The sequence below is a fragment of the Zingiber officinale genome, chromosome 6B, assembly GCF_018446385.1.
Source record: "Zingiber officinale cultivar Zhangliang chromosome 6B, Zo_v1.1, whole genome shotgun sequence".
NCBI classification, from domain to species: Eukaryota; Viridiplantae; Streptophyta; class Magnoliopsida; order Zingiberales; family Zingiberaceae; genus Zingiber; species Zingiber officinale.
In genome coordinates this window covers 108070034-108082080 of record NC_055996.1, presented here as the reverse complement: position 1 = coordinate 108082080, position 12047 = coordinate 108070034, and the positions used below count along the sequence as shown (strand labels likewise).

Below are 12047 nucleotides of genomic sequence, written 5' to 3'. Positions count from 1 at the left end.
TTCTTCACTGGGTTTTTTCTGCATATAAAATGACAAAGAAAAGGAGCAAGTTACAGATTAGAATCACAATAACGACCACCACTCCACCTGCAATCAACTTGCATTTTTAAAGACTTTACGAACAATTAAATCCTGTGGATATCTGACATTTCTAAAAGTCTAGCTCGAACTGATGTTTCCAAGGAGTTCTTGACAGTTTATTTCTACAGAATGTCAAGTGCTGATTCCTTTGATCATTATGTTTGGAATCAATGAAGTGCTCCAAATAATGTGTAGATTTGCAGTGTCAGATTTCATGTTCTAGGCTGCAGACTCTTCGTTTCAAGGTTGAACATGGCTTACAAATCGCATTCTTATATATCAAGAGCAGTAGTCATTCTAGTAATAACAACTTATAAAGATATCATAAGAAATACAAAGTTAAATACACACCAAATATGATAGTTAATAATACCTTCTGTCCCTCTAATATTACTGCGCTCCACTAGTATCCGCTGGTAGATCATAAGTTTTTGAAATACTTTTCTCTCTCCAGATTGCTTGAACTTCATCCGTACGGAACCTCTGGGTAAATGTTGATTCCTCTAATGTGGTGGTCATACCATGCGCGAAAGCAAGGAGACCAGTGTATGCTATCATTGCCCCATTGTCAATACAGTATCTATCATCAGTTGCAAAAAGCTTGCCTCCTCTTTCAGAGCACATTATCCTCATCATCTCTTGCAGTCTTTCATTGCATCCCACACCACCAACAATTAAAACATCCTTCTTATCGCAGTGCGCCATTGCACGTTCAGTGATCTCAACCAGCATAGCAAAAAGTGTTTCCTGGCCACATACAGTCATTTATTGTGTAAGTCCATAAGATTCAGTGTTTTCAACAAAGTTCTGTTATCCTTCACCATTTCCCTACAAAAATATCTCATTTTCCTTCAGACAAAAGACAAATGGAATAGGCAAATAGAAAGAAGCATTACCTGCAAAGAGTAGCAGAGATCAGCAGGTGTACATTCATTGTTTTTAAGCTGCTCAACAGCAGTAGCTTCTATATAACTTAATATACCACTGAACGAAACATCCATTCCCTTAACAACATAAGGAAGATCAATGAACTTCTCACCTTTCTTTGCAAGCTGCACTTGAAAATCACCAGAATCAATTCAGTTGCAGATGACATGGTTATAATGAATAATGCAAAACAAAAAGGTACTATAGGACCACTGAAACTTGTACAAGCGATCATATTGCAAAATTCGAAGTCTATCTTTTACATTATTATATAGATAACATTGGTAGCCTCTCATATATAATCAAGGTACGACAAAAGCTCTTATTCAATACTAATGCAAAAAATGACGTCAATCACTAGCAGCACTCATTAAAAAAGTTCACATTTTCAAAAAAAAGAAAACCACTTAAGCCAAATGAGTTGCGTTTATCTTCACTGAATTGGAAGTTCTTGGATCAACTAAAGATAAGTCACAGGATTAAAATTATTTGAAAAAACTTATGCTGAATCCAGACTATGTATTAGAAGCTTCTTGGAACAACTAAAGAAAAAGTGCAAGAATTAAAAAAAAAAATCTATATTCAAGTACTAGAAAAAATCCTTTATACACAAAACAACCAGGTAGTGTTACTAACCTTATCAGCTCTTTAACAAAATGCTATGAATAGCTCATAAGCTGCAATGCAGTATTAAATTGGTACTTATCATTTGACCTCACAACAAAGACTGAGGAACAGAGATACAAATTAGAAAGCCAAAAGTGAATTTGATTCCATACTGACCATAAGTGTGAAGTAAGGGCAAGTTATTATACTTTAAGACTGTTGTTCAAGGTTCTTGTCAAAACGTTTATATGAAAAAGAAAAGTATAAGAGATTTTGCAGCACGCCAACATCAATCTTCTTCTCAGTTTCCTCTCATTAATGCAAAACAATAGTTTTTTTTAAAGTTTAAGCATTTGTAAATATCTAAAAAAAATCTTCAAAAGAACTATTTTTAGAAGATGAGTGACGTTTAAACCTGCTCAATGTTATACCCAGGGCTGGGATCATTGGACAAGGTAAGAACCCTAGCGAAGCGATCCAGGCAGTTACCCACGGCGATATCAATAGTTTCCCCGAAAATTCGGTATTTTCCCTCGCTGTACGCAATGACCTGAGTGTTCCCTCCACTGACGTAAAGCACGACGGGGTCCTCGGCCCCCGTGACCACCCGGCCCATCTCGATGTGGGCAACGCAATGGTTGACGGCAACGATGGGCTTGCCCCAGAGCTGGGAGAGGACGCGTACAGCAACGGCAGAGATCTGGAGGGGGGCGCCCATGCCAGGGCCCTTGGTGTAGCAAAGGCAGTCGATGTCGGCGGGGGTGAGGCCAGCGTCGGAGAGGGCTGTGCGGAGGAGAGGTAGCAAGTGGAGGAGGTGATGGTGGGCAGTCTCACGGGGGAGGAAGCCGTGACCCGGCGGCGTGATGTAGGTGTGGCGGGGGTTGGAGAGGATCGCGCCGTCGAGGTCGACGATGCCCACGCCTATCTTGTTGGCCGACCCCTCGAACCCCACGGCGATCAGCGACTTCTTCCCATCAGCCATGATCGGTCCTTCTCCTACTCTTTCCGAAAAGATTGGAGGAAGTGGAGACCAGGGTTTGGGAAGCCGCCTAGGGTTTAAAGCTCCGATTTTTATGGTCGCAGAAACGTGCCAAAATGATAAAGCCGAAAGACGGTTGTAACGGTGAATATTCCGAGACCAGATCTCCTGCTTCACGTTTTTGGATGGACCATTTCTAATTGTGATCAGTTGTGATTTTTTTTCATTTTATCGTTTTCACTGTATTATAATTTGAATCAAAATAAATGATCGAAAGACGTCGAAAGTGAGTAAGTGTCTAAATTATCAGACGTTGAAAATGAGTAAGTGTCTAAGTTATCAAACGCTGAGAGAGTAACTTCTGACTATCCGTCCCTACTCAAACTATCATATGATAAGAACAATGAATTTAAAAAAAATCACAATTAATTACAACTATGATTCAACTATAATTACAAATAATTCATCCCTTGATTTATTTTTTTATGGACAAAAAGATCAGCTCCTGAATATTCCGACAGAATCACAAAATTTATTAAAGGGTAAATATAAAAATATTTTTATTAGTGAAGAGGAGAACTTGCACATAAATAAAATTACACACAGAGATAAAAATAAAATAAATATATAAACAAAATTGAATCAGAATAGAAATACTAAAATCCAAATAAATGGTTATCTTAGTTATTGCATCAATTAGATTTCACTCGAAAAAAAAAAAACAAAACAAAAAAAAGGTAATCTATAAGAGGTGATAATACAATCTCAACATTGATTTTTTTTTTTGTCCTGTACATGATTCAGTGAACGAGCGTTTGGTTAAATGATGAAAATGACTATGAATATGAGTTTGATAATAGAGTGGAATGAAAATAGGAATGAAAATGAAACCCATCAAGTTATATGAGTTTGGTTAATTCCCATAAATTTGATAATCATTCCCAAAATGTGATTCCTAAACTCACAATCCAAACACTATCTTTTACTATCATTCCATTTCCTCATTCCCAAACCCATCAACCAAATACCCCCCTAGTATAATAATACATTGCTGAGAATAACAACATTTCCTTTTGTTTGATACCTGCACTAACTAAATCTCTAACAGTAGAACATAGTTGCAGTTTAAGCTCTCTGATTATGGAAAAGGCAATGAAATTGTATGAACTATTACTGGAGGTCCACTAATTTGTTTCCTCAGCCCTGTTTATATATGCTTTATCTTCACCTGAATGCAAGCTCGAGCCACTTATTTGATCAGCAAAATACTCAACTGAAACATAAACGAAAAAAAAAATCAAAAGCATGTCAGTCAATTCTTGTGTTTGAGACTTTGAGTGAATTAATTTTTTGTTTTGGAATTAATCCTCTTTATCAGTATTTGCTCAAGTGGAATTCAAAGCATTCTTAAAACTTGAAGATCCAACTAGAATTTTCAGAACTTGTGATGTTATGGTTTGAGTCTAAAACTAAGTTAATTACCTACATCATCCTCAACTGGCAAATCGAGCAAGAGATCTGAACCAAATGAAACGAATGGGGAGCCACTGTAGTCGCCAATTGCTCCAAGATCTTCCATAAAGCAAACAACAATAGGAGATCAATGTGTTAGTCATCGATTAATAAATAATTCTGCTTGTGACATCATATCATTGATTACCTAAGTTTTCGCAGTCGGTTGTTAGATCTGAAAGGCTGAAGTTCCAAATATGGCTTAACGACCTGGTAGAGTCTCTTGAAGATGCAAAATCAACATCTAGTCGGGTTTCCAATTCTCCGACATTTACATCGGATGTGAATGTTGAACCAAGAGCTGGGGAATCCATTCCCATAGACAGTTCAAGTGGAGTGAGTGGAAAATGATTGTTTGATGCTACTGGTGATGGGCGCATTGCCATCTCTGACATAGATGCCATTGCACTGTCCTCAGGTGCCGGAGCAGCTGCTTCAGATGTTCCACTGTTGAGAAAAATGTTCCAAACTATAAAACTAATTTCCTTAAAAGGAAGATAAAAGTTAGTATAAGTCCTTATGGGAATGAAAGGATAACCATGAATTTTTCAGATAAAAGTTCCAATTTAGGCCGGTTCTTGAACATACATGGCCTTACTCTCCTTAAAATCATAGTTGTTCTCCAAACATCAGGATTTGTTCTCGAAGAAATACTCTTTCACAAACTAAGTTAGCAAGTCAACTTCATGCATCAAATCAGTTTACGGCCATTCTGAATCCTTATTGTATATATGGTTATTTCTATTTTTCACAAATGCAGAACTGGCTTTATTTTATCTTTTGAGAATTTGTTATTTAAACAAAGATTAATGATTTAGACATGTAAGACAACCATGAATTTTGTTTTCCTATGAATGTAATTGAACAAGGATCTTTCCTGTCAAATGGCCTATTCCTTTATAACGATAAGGGTCATACAGCGAAGTAGCAGGCAAATAGAGTTACAAAAATGCTCTTACTCATTATCCAGCCAACTGAGTTGAGAAGTTCCTGGAGAAGGCTTTCCATTGTTTACATGAAGCTGAGGTGAACAACGAGGGGGCTGAAAAGCTGGATATCAAATTTGTAACTTGTTAACTTCACTGAAAAGATTATAGAATAAGAATGACAAGAGAAGAGGGACTACAACATACTTATACTCGAATAACCTATGTACATAATTTCATAAAAACACCGCAACCTCTTCGAGTTGAAGGCAATTTTATACTCAAGAGACAAGGTAAAAAAAACCATCGAGTTCATAAATATTTCCAAGTGTAATACTTTTGGTGAAATAAAGAAAATTAGAACTCTTTAATTATTAGCTGCTTCTATTTTTTTTTCAGAGATTGCAAGTGAAGGAAACTACCAGCTGTTGGTTGAACTCCATTAGGAGAAGAACAAATAGTCAGATTGTATTGATGCTGCAATAACTGATTAAATAAAATGATTTGCTTCTTCAGCTTCACTCGAATATAGTAAGATCTGAAGAATTCAGAATTCTCTTCTTCAAGCTTCTGCCACACTGTAAATTAAAAGAGAGATCAGACCAAGATTTCTGACACACTTGCATGTTTGGAGAATGTGCTTAAAACAAGTCTTATCATCTCGACGAATGAATATTAACGTCATAATGTTAAGAAAAAGCTCCAACAAATATGTATTTGATATGCAAGCTATAAGAAAGTTGAGTTGATACTCTTCACTGGACAAAGAAATGTGGAAAAGGATCCTCTTTCACACAAATGTGAAAAGGACAAACAGCATTAAGTTTTAACCTTACCCTGATAATGTATGGAAGATAAACTTACCAAGTGCAGTAAAATCAGGTTCAACTTTAGCTCGAACAGACAAGGTTCTAATTACCTCCTTTTTATTCATATACAGTTGCAGACAATGTTCTATTAGATTCTGGACCTGAGAAAGAATTGATAATTAGGAATTATTGAAAAAAGATAAGTCACAACCAATGTGTGCATATGCGTTATCCTACATTGAATTAACCATAAGGATTAACATAGAAAAATATAATAATATATAAACTCACGCTAATAACATTGTTTTGTCATCTCAAAGTTTCATTAAACTGACTTGTTCTAATGAAACAAGTAGCTAGATATCTTACTAGTCCAATGTCTTCGTGAGAAATCTTTTTGTCATTACTACACAAAATGAATGATTGACCTGGATCTTGTTCTAAAGTCTCACTAACTGTAGGACTTTGATGTTTACTTTGTATCTTGTGTGAAGCTTGAGACGATGATTTTACTTCTGCTGTTCTTTGTGAATCCTGCAGAAAAGCTTTCTTAAGTAAAAGAAAAGAAGTTGCAAGCATTAGAACATAACCAGATGGGTTTATGGCAATACTCCCTCCCCTCAAAATAAAATAAGTTCTGCGCTTCAGGACACAGATATAGAGTACAAATACATAACATCTGTGAAATGAATTTTTTATCATTAAGCAAACATTTTTCATTAAAACATTCATTATCCACTTCTTATCGGATGAAGACATAAAGGAGATATATAATAAACATTTCTCAATGGATAAAAGTGTTGGCTATGCAAATGGTGTCATATACGTAACAATGCTTGTTCAACTCCTCTTCTTGTGTACCTCTACACTGATTTGGGTTTAAACTCTCGGATAAACATATATAATGCGGCAACAAAGGGGGCCCACCGAGCATGAGTCAAGGGCGAAGACAGCAGTCAACTTGGAGATCAAAGTCAGGGAAATCAAAGCCAGAGGACCAACGGGCTCACCAAAAATGGGTCGAGCGGTATTCGACGTCAACTGTCGATCGGTCTAGAAATGTCTGATCGCCCAGCAGGTTCATAGGGCAGATTGCTCGTCCGAACAAGATTAGTACAACCGGAACATCAAATGCTCGCAATTGACTAAGCGAGTGCCAGGCCGACCGGAGCTCATGTCCGATCGGACCAGAAACAATCTACCAAACTGAGTCACTACGAAGAAAAGCAGCTGAGGTCAACCGAGCGGAGAATCCCGACTGAACGGCTACCCAACTTGGCCAAATAGTGGAGCCCCTCCCATATCTCTTAATATCCCTCTGGGAGGTAATGCTGCTGACAACAATGCATGGTTGGCAAATCATACGACGGAAGCTTCTACTATCTTATCAGGATGCATGCCATGTTAAGATATGTGTCAGAGACACTTTCCTGACATATCTTTTCATAGGACGTTAGGAAAGCATGTCCATGCCTTGGGGGGTGTGCACGTCGCCTATTGTAGCACTACATAAAGGAGGGGTTCGTGCACCGACGGAGATATGTGTTATTCATTATTTACAGTTATGCTTTCACTGCTACTACGTTGCCCGCCTTCTACTATTCCGGTGACTGACTTGAGCATCGAAGGGCCAACGTTGGGACCCCTTCCTGCCCAACATTGACGCTCTGTGTGTTCCAGATCGGAGTGAAATCTTCGCGAGGTCAACAAAGGAGCCGCATCCTTAGCCAACCTTCTTCATGATTTTCAGAGAGGATCAATATACTATATGGAATTTGTAACAATATCATGTTTCTTCCAAAATATAAGTAAACTAGAATCTGAGAGCCATGAATTTTCTTCAAGATTATGAATATACATACAAGATAATGTTTGTCCAAGTCATTGGAAAATTGGCATGGATATAAGACCAAAAAAAAAAGCTGACATGCACAGAGATATCTACTATAACTCAATTATGAGGACGAGATAAATATTCCCAAAACTATGTGATTTAGTACAATCCAGTCCAGGCTTGGTTTGCAGCAGCAAAAGCTAATCGGATGCAAACCAGGATACCTTTACAGTTCATCAATAAGATGCTAAAATTTCTAAAGATTCACAATAGAGTAAACTCCTAACAAGGATGGAAACCATGTCATCAACGGATAAACAAACAGAACCGAAGCTTTATCCACAATAACAAATAGAAATGCAACTCAGACACCTTCAGATTTGTGCATACTTAGAAGAACACAACATGAGACCACGCTGCTGCAGCTTTCAACACCATTATGCAACGCAGGCAAGTTCTCCACTAAATTTTGCTACTTATACAGAAAACAGCACTCTTTTTTTTTCTCCCGAAACCACGGAACGAAAGATTTGAGTCAATCTGACTGAGTCCAAAAAACAAAAACACATACCATTGCGCAGAGGAAACCATTAACACGTTCGCCAAAAAGAGTCGATCGACTAGTGGCACTTGAAGAAGAAGAAGAAGAAGAAAGACGGTCACATGAATGGCTTCCGTAGTTAAGATTAACCTTGTAGAAGAGTTTAAAGGGAACTCTTCCAATTTAAGAATTCCAAATTTCGTCCTCCAAGCTTGGAAAAGTTATGAAAATTTCACGCTCTGAAAACTGAAAAGGGCCTAAATGAAAATTTGTCGCGGAAGTTTTGGAAAAGTCACGGGGAGCCGGTGACGATGCGTACGCAATCGACAAATCAAGTGGATTTTAATTGGGTCGGATTGGTGCGCACGTGGATCCGACTCGGACCCGTGTCCCACCAATTAATACTCCATCTTATCTCATGATCTTATCCAAATGTGACTTTTTAGTTTTCGAGGATCCAGTTTTAAACGGATCGGGTCCCACCATAAGAAATATTAAAGGTCCGATAACTCGGGTGAAAAGAAGGTTGGTCGTCCATCAAGGCTAGGGGGCCCCAATGGAGATCGCCGACTTTGACCGACAAGACTTCGGAGATCTCGCAACGACGGCGATTTGTTGTGCAGCAGCAGTTTCGAGGTCTGCGATAGGAACTTTGCTTCTCTTGTTGATCCATGACCGAATGCTCAGATCATCAATTCTTGCAGTCGTGGATTAGTCTAGCGTAAATACTGACAGAATTCTCATCCTTGATCACAAAGCCTCTTTTCATCATCATTCACGATATCAACCAGCCTCTTTCGCCTCATTTCATTGCATCAGCGCTTACTGTGTCACTCTTGGTGAGGACGAGAAAGATATAAGGAGATGTTTGTACTCTTTCCATTCTCAGAGTAGGTGAGCACTACAGCAAGGTCGCAGTTTGACAGAGTAAGAATATTCTTCACCTCTCTCCCTCCACTGGTAGACGTTTTAGTAAGACTTAAGAGTTGCATATCTGGCCTCCAGTGCACATCTACTCATGCACTGTCAATATGTGAATCGTCAAATCTTCTTGGAGCTGTCATGGACCATCCAGTGGTCCAAAGGTTTCTTTTCAGATCTAGCATGGCAGTATTTGGTCTGCTTCTGTGAACACATTTCTCAAAGTGCAACTGATGAATTTTCTTTTATGCAGTTAATCTTTGCTAGAATAAATTTTTTACTGTTGTCGAGTTTGGAATGCTCCTTTGCTTTTAGTGGCTCTCTCAGTGGGCAATTTTGTATTGTTTCTCTGTTTTTATGTACTGAATGGGTCCAGGGCCTATTCCTCTATTAGTACATTGAGGATTTGAGGTCATGAGAATGCAATGCATAGTCTCATTTTTCACATGGTTTCTCTGTATGATTCTTTTCGTTTGCTTTTCCTCTGTTACTAAACTCTATCAAACCTTCCATCAAGGGATATGTTGATCTTTCAGGTACCCAGAACATCTCTTAATTCCTTTTTGTTAATGAATCTTTTCATATGTGAAACTTAACTAACTCATAAGCATTATCATTCTCTTGTATATTGTGTGCTATATTGAGGCTTTGTTGTAAGCAAACCCATCCTCATTACTCTATCAACATTCACCCGACACCAAGAGAGAAAAAATGGATATCTTGGGGGATTAGATTCAATTTGGCATGAATCTCTTTAATTGTGATATTCTATATGGTTCTTCTTCGCAATGGAGATAAATTCATTCTCAGAGGGAAAATAAAATGTTATGAAATTATCACTGTTATTTCATGATGACAGTATGAAAATATATAAGTAAGTTAAGGATGAAACATCTTTAATATATATATATATATATGGGTAAATTTGCATGCACTCCCCATTGGCAAACATAACTTTACATGCAGTCCCCATCCATAAAAAACTTTCTTTTCACTCCCCAGCCAAACATATTTACCTAATTGTCCATGATATTTTTAGGTACAAAAAGTTCAAAAATCAGTATAAATCCTCTTAAATTCAGTATATTAAATTAGAATCTAGTATATTTTCTATTAAATTGACTACGATTCTTTTTTCACCTCAAAATATACTCGATTTTAGTTTTTTTGTACTCAATTTTGGACTTTTTGTACCTAAAAATCTGAGGGACAATTTAGGTATCAATATTTGCATGAGGGAGTTGAAACAAGTAATACTTTGCATGCAGGGAGTGAAAACAAAGTTTTGTAGGCATGGGGATTGCATGCAAAGTTATGATTACCATTGGGGATTTTTCTCTAATTTACCGTATATATATAGGTTTATTGAAACATCATATATTAATTCATTTTCAATAAAAAAATGGTATAAATATATAATAATATTATTTAGAAAAGATAAATTTTCTGTTTTGAATGGGAAATAATACTCAAAGTAATTAAAAAAATAGATTATCTATTTATTTTATTTATATATTTCTTAAATAGTTATGTTTGCAAGTTTAGTTTGAGTTTGTAAGAAATATTTTGCCATCGAGTATCCTAGAAAAAGAGGATGCTGTCCTCGCAACTTTTAATTGTAACCAAGTCCCCATATGAATATTTATTTAACCATGAAGCAGCTGCAGTGAAAATTATATTTCCAACATACTCCCATCAGATGAATTTGACATCTTATTTTATTTTTTATTTTTTCTAGGAAAAGGAAAAATCCATGTGATGGTACTTGAGGTGCTATACATTGGAAATGGAACTCATGGGAATTTGTGAAGTGGAGCAACACCCCTAGGCGTTTAAATCTGAGGAAGTGCATGCATATTCCACTGGCTCAGGTGGAGATTAACACTAATAAAAGAGGTATTTAGAAAGTGGAAGTTTAGAAAATTATGGTTAGGGTTATAATGAGGGATAGGTAATTAAAGATTATATTTGAAGCTAGGGTTTAGTCTTGCACTGTCATTACTTAACCTTTGTAACACCTCGTATATTGAACAAAACTGCAAGTAATACTGCCTTAACCAGTAGAATTTTCACTGCAAGATTTTGGTTCTAACCAAGTACATAAGCTAAATTTAAAGTACAAGTCCTCGATCCATGCAATATTATGATCGCAGTTGCATTACAAATAATTCACTGCCCATTCCTCAACTTGGTAATTTTAGGCAATTTTAATATATATCATTATATTTTATTCCAATTTTTTTTTTTGTTGTTGATGTGATGCCCACTGAGTTCTTAGCTATTTATTGACCTTCCTCTTACAAGGGTTTTTACACTTGCTTCCTTTGCTTCCTTCTTGTTTGCTAGTTCTCATTTTTTGCTGCAACTTTCTCTTTGCTAATCTTTCCACATAAAACTAAATCACTCAACTTGCTACAAGTTTTTCTCAGAAATATTCTTGTTCTTGTTTCTTTTTGTTTGTTCTAAAGTTGTAGGGTGTATAAAAGAGAGCTTCCTTCTGTCCACTCATGGATGGCGATCATGAGATTTGATTAGCTGCTGACTCATTCATCCACGTAGCAAGTGAAACAAAAGGAAGAAAAAAATGAATTTAAATTTATTGATCACTCGGTAGATGAATGAATGATGCGGGAGGTAAGTTGGATCTCATGTTGTCTTTGCTTGGACTGAAGGGAGCTCCCTTGTAGATCTTCTCCTTTTACTTCTCTACAAAAAATATCAAACCCTTTTTTTATATAATTTGTTTTTCATTGCTCTACTCTTTAATCTCGGTTTGTTTCTTTGGTATATTTATTTGCATGAAATGATTCACCTTTTATTGGAGAAATATTTAATGTTTATGATTCACCTTTTTTCCCCTAAAAAATAATGGATCTTGAAGCTTGTGGGTTGGTTTCCACTGATCTTTGCA

General features: G+C 36.8%; 2 protein-coding genes across 3 annotated transcripts; both read right to left on the bottom strand.

The window, feature by feature from the left end:
- Positions 1-454: 454 nt before the first annotated feature.
- LOC121988793 (probable tRNA N6-adenosine threonylcarbamoyltransferase) lies at positions 455-2720 on the bottom strand. The gene is made up of 3 exons (XM_042542449.1): positions 2030-2720; positions 978-1133; positions 455-828 (listed from the first exon to the last, which is right to left on the bottom strand). Exons 1-3 carry the CDS (start codon positions 2594-2596, stop codon positions 472-474), a joined length of 1080 nt encoding a protein of 359 aa, XP_042398383.1. The 5' UTR covers positions 2597-2720; the 3' UTR covers positions 455-471.
- Positions 2721-3676: 956 nt separating this feature from the next.
- LOC121988792 lies at positions 3677-8353 on the bottom strand. 2 transcript variants are annotated; one of them, XM_042542447.1, is made up of 8 exons: positions 8246-8353; positions 6210-6374; positions 5896-6001; positions 5454-5609; positions 5065-5155; positions 4254-4552; positions 4076-4165; positions 3677-3866 (listed from the first exon to the last, which is right to left on the bottom strand). In XM_042542447.1, the coding sequence occupies exons 1-8, from the start codon at positions 8246-8248 to the stop codon at positions 3778-3780; spliced, it is 999 nt and encodes a 332-aa protein (XP_042398381.1). In that variant the 5' UTR covers positions 8249-8353; the 3' UTR covers positions 3677-3777. The 2 variants fall into 2 exon arrangements, with proteins under 2 accessions (XP_042398381.1, XP_042398382.1); XM_042542448.1 differs by having other exon boundaries at positions 4080-4165.
- Between the last annotated feature and the right edge of the window lie 3694 nt (positions 8354-12047).

Coding starts and splice junctions, on each gene's coding strand:
- LOC121988793 (XM_042542449.1), bottom strand. CDS start 2,596: ATGGCTGATGGGAAGAAGTCGCTGATCGCCGTGGGGTTCGAGGGGTCG. Junction 1,134..2,029: donor CTGGGTATAACATTGAGCAG/GTTTAAACGTCA, acceptor TTTCAAGTGCAG/CTTGCAAAGAAAGGTGAGAA. Junction 829..977: donor ATCTCTGCTACTCTTTGCAG/GTAATGCTTCTT, acceptor GTATGTGGCCAG/GAAACACTTTTTGCTATGCT.
- LOC121988792 (XM_042542447.1), bottom strand. Junction 4,553..5,064: donor CTCAGTTGGCTGGATAATGA/GTAAGAGCATTT, acceptor TTTTCTCAACAG/TGGAACATCTGAAGCAGCTG. Junction 4,166..4,253: donor AACCGACTGCGAAAACTTAG/GTAATCAATGAT, acceptor GCTTTATGGAAG/ATCTTGGAGCAATTGGCGAC.